The 3078-nt window shown below is 60.9% G+C and overlaps 1 protein-coding gene across 1 annotated transcript; it reads left to right on the top strand.

Moving 5' to 3' along the window:
- Positions 1-155: 155 nt before the first annotated feature.
- Positions 156-2713, top strand: LOC106900544 (AMP deaminase 2-like; the record flags this gene model as incomplete). Its single annotated transcript, XM_014962635.1, has 9 exons — positions 156-338; positions 430-624; positions 814-945; positions 1067-1230; positions 1374-1500; positions 1630-1793; positions 1874-1994; positions 2101-2274; positions 2525-2713. Coding segments are annotated over exons 1-9 (1449 nt in total), but the record flags the coding sequence as incomplete, so codon positions are not given.
- Between the last annotated feature and the right edge of the window lie 365 nt (positions 2714-3078).

Genomic DNA, 3078 nt, shown 5'->3' with positions numbered 1-3078 from the left:
AGCACCAGAGAACATGGTGGTGGCTATGACACACGGTCCCGGTGCAGCTCCCATGTCCACATGTCCATCCTTGCTCATGGTGACCGTGCATGGGGAGGAGGGTCCAAGAGAGCAATGTCCCCTCATCCTGGTGGGCACCAGCCTCATGGGGCTGGATGTTCTCCCTCCTTTCCTCCAAAACTGATGTCCTCTTCCCCGCCTTGGGCAGCAAATCCTTCTGCTACCGCCGGCTGCAGTACCTGAGCTCCAAGTTCCAGATGCACGTGCTCCTCAACGAGATGAAGGAGCTGGCGGCCCAGAAGAAGGTGCCCCACCGCGACTTCTACAACATCCGCAAGGTACCCACCAGCTCGTGGTGGAGGGGTCCTGGCTTGACCTGGGGGGCACTTGAAGGGTCTCAGGGCTGAACATCACCCTCTGGCCACGCAGGTGGACACCCACATCCACGCCTCGTCCTGCATGAACCAGAAGCATCTCCTGCGCTTCATCAAGCGGGCCATGAAGAAGCACCTGGATGAAATTGTCCACGTGGAGAAGGGCAAGGAGCAGACGCTCAAGGAGGTCTTCGAGACCATGAACCTCACCGCCTACGACCTGAGCGTGGACACGCTGGATGTCCACGCGGTACGAGGGACACCCCCTCAAATCCTGGAGATGAGCAGGGCTCCCAGCCCATCCCTGGTTGGGGTGGGGGATCTTCTCTAGGGGTTGTCCCAGGAAGGGTTGGGGAGATGTTGGGGGCTCTGGTTAGGGATGTTGTGGTGGCTCTGGGGTGATGAGGGGTCTCAGCTCACGTCTGTGTCCCCCTCCCAGGACCGCAACACCTTCCACCGCTTCGACAAGTTCAACGCCAAGTACAACCCCATCGGCGAGTCCATCCTGAGGGAGATCTTCATCAAGACGGACAACCGCGTCTCGGGGAAGTACTTTGCCCACATCATCAAGGTGAGTAACCCTGAGGGCTGACCCTCCATATCTCCCTCCTTCTGATGTCCACGGTGACAATGCCACCCACATCCCTCCATCCTGGAGGCCACGGGGTGACACTTTCCCATCCCTGGTGCAGGAGGTGATGTCCGACCTGGAGGAGAGCAAGTACCAGAACGCCGAGTTGCGGCTCTCCATCTACGGCCGGTCCCGGGACGAGTGGGACAAGCTGGCCCGTTGGGCCGTCAACCACCGTGTCCACTCCAACAACGTCCGCTGGCTCGTGCAGGTGCCCCGGCTCTTGTGAGTAAAGGGGTGGGGGGCAGATACCCTCAACCGAGGCCATCACTTGGGTGGGGAGACCAAGGAAACCACCCCACTGATGGGTGGGGTGGGGTGGGATGGGCCCATCCCATCTCTGAGCTGGGTCCGTCCCCACCCTGCAGCGATGTCTACCGGACGAAGAAGCAGTTGGCCAACTTCCAGGAGATGCTGGAGAACATCTTCCTGCCCCTCTACGAGGCCACCATCCACCCTGCCCAACATCCCGAGCTGCACCTCTTCCTGGAGCACGTGAGCACCGCGGGGAGGGGAGGGGGGGACACACCAGTGACACCCAGCCTGGACCCAGCTTGTAGGGCTGGAGCAGATCTTCTGGAGGGGGTGACCATCCCACTCTGGGGGGGTTGTCTCCTTGGCCAGGTGGATGGCTTCGACAGCGTGGATGATGAATCCAAACCAGAGCACCACATCTTCAACCTGGACAGCCCCTTACCGGGCAACTGGGTGGAGGAGGACAACCCACCCTACTCCTACTACCTGTACTACATGTACGCCAACATGACGGTGCTCAACCACCTCCGAAGGTGAGGACACCTTGGGGTCCCCAGCACCTCTGTCCATCCTGGTGGGGGGTCAGATGGTGATGGTGAGCCCCACGTTGCAGGAAGAGAGGGTTCCACACCTTCGTCCTGCGCCCTCACTGCGGGGAGGCCGGTCCCATCCACCACCTCGTCTCGGGCTTCATGGTCTCGGAGAACATCTCCCATGGCTTGCTGCTCCGCAAGGTGAGCACCAAGGGGATGGGGGGTGCCCCCTGAGGGCTGGGTACGTGGTTGGGGACCCCTCCTCACCTCACCTCGTTGTGTGTGTGTCCTCCCCCCGGCTCTCCAGGCCCCCGTCCTGCAGTACCTCTACTACCTGGCGCAGATCGGCATCGCCATGTCCCCCTTGAGCAACAACAGCCTCTTCCTCAGCTACCACCGCAACCCCCTGCCCGAGTACCTCTCGCGGGGCCTCATGGTCTCCCTCTCCACCGATGACCCCCTCCAGTTCCACTTCACCAAGGTGAGTGACTGGGAAGAGGGCGGGTGGGGGTGTCATGGGTCACCAACCCCCCCAAAAACAGCTACGGGGTGGCCACCAGCCCAAGTCATGGTGATGGGACAGATGGTGGCAAAGAGCAGGGCAACGAGGGGCTCTGGAGGATGCTGATGGTCTCCAGAGAGGGTGGGAGAAGTTGGGAACCCCCCATCCTCTCTTGGGGGGTGGTCCATGGGTGGGTGGTGAGGCTGTGTGTGTTGTGTCCCCCCAACAGGAGCCGCTGATGGAGGAGTACAGCATCGCCACCCAGGTCTGGAAGCTGAGCTCCTGCGACATGTGCGAGCTGGCCCGCAACAGTGTCCTCATGAGCGGCTTCTCCCACAAGGTGACAACTTCGATAGAGTCTCCCAAAGCATCCTCCTGGAGAAACCGGCCACCCACGGCTTGGGTGGGAGGACTCTCCGTTGGGTTAAAGACTGGCTGGAGGCTGGGCCAAGAGGGTGGTGGGGAATGGAGTGGTCACCAGTGGTGTCCCCCAGGGCTCGGCACTGGGACCCGTTCTCTTTAACATCTTCATCAATGATCTGGACAAAGGGGTTGAGTGCACCCTCAGTAAGTTTGGAGATGACACCAAGTTGGGTGGGAGTGTTGACCTGCTGGAGGGTAGGAAGGCTTTGCAGAGGGATCTGGATAGGCTGGATGGATGGGCCGAGGCCAACGGGATGAGGTTCAACAAGGTCAAGTGCCAGGTTCTGCCCTTGGGTCACACCAACCCCATGGATGCTCCAGGCTGGGGGCACCGTGGCTGAAGCTACCTGGAGGAAAATG

This window comes from Calidris pugnax, unplaced genomic scaffold (genome assembly GCF_001431845.1).
Source record: "Calidris pugnax isolate Ruff unplaced genomic scaffold, ASM143184v1 scaffold2531, whole genome shotgun sequence".
In the NCBI taxonomy this organism is placed as follows: domain Eukaryota; kingdom Metazoa; phylum Chordata; class Aves; order Charadriiformes; family Scolopacidae; genus Calidris; species Calidris pugnax.
The sequence above is the reverse complement of the archived record's forward strand: the minus strand, read 5'-3'. Positions and strand labels throughout refer to the sequence as shown.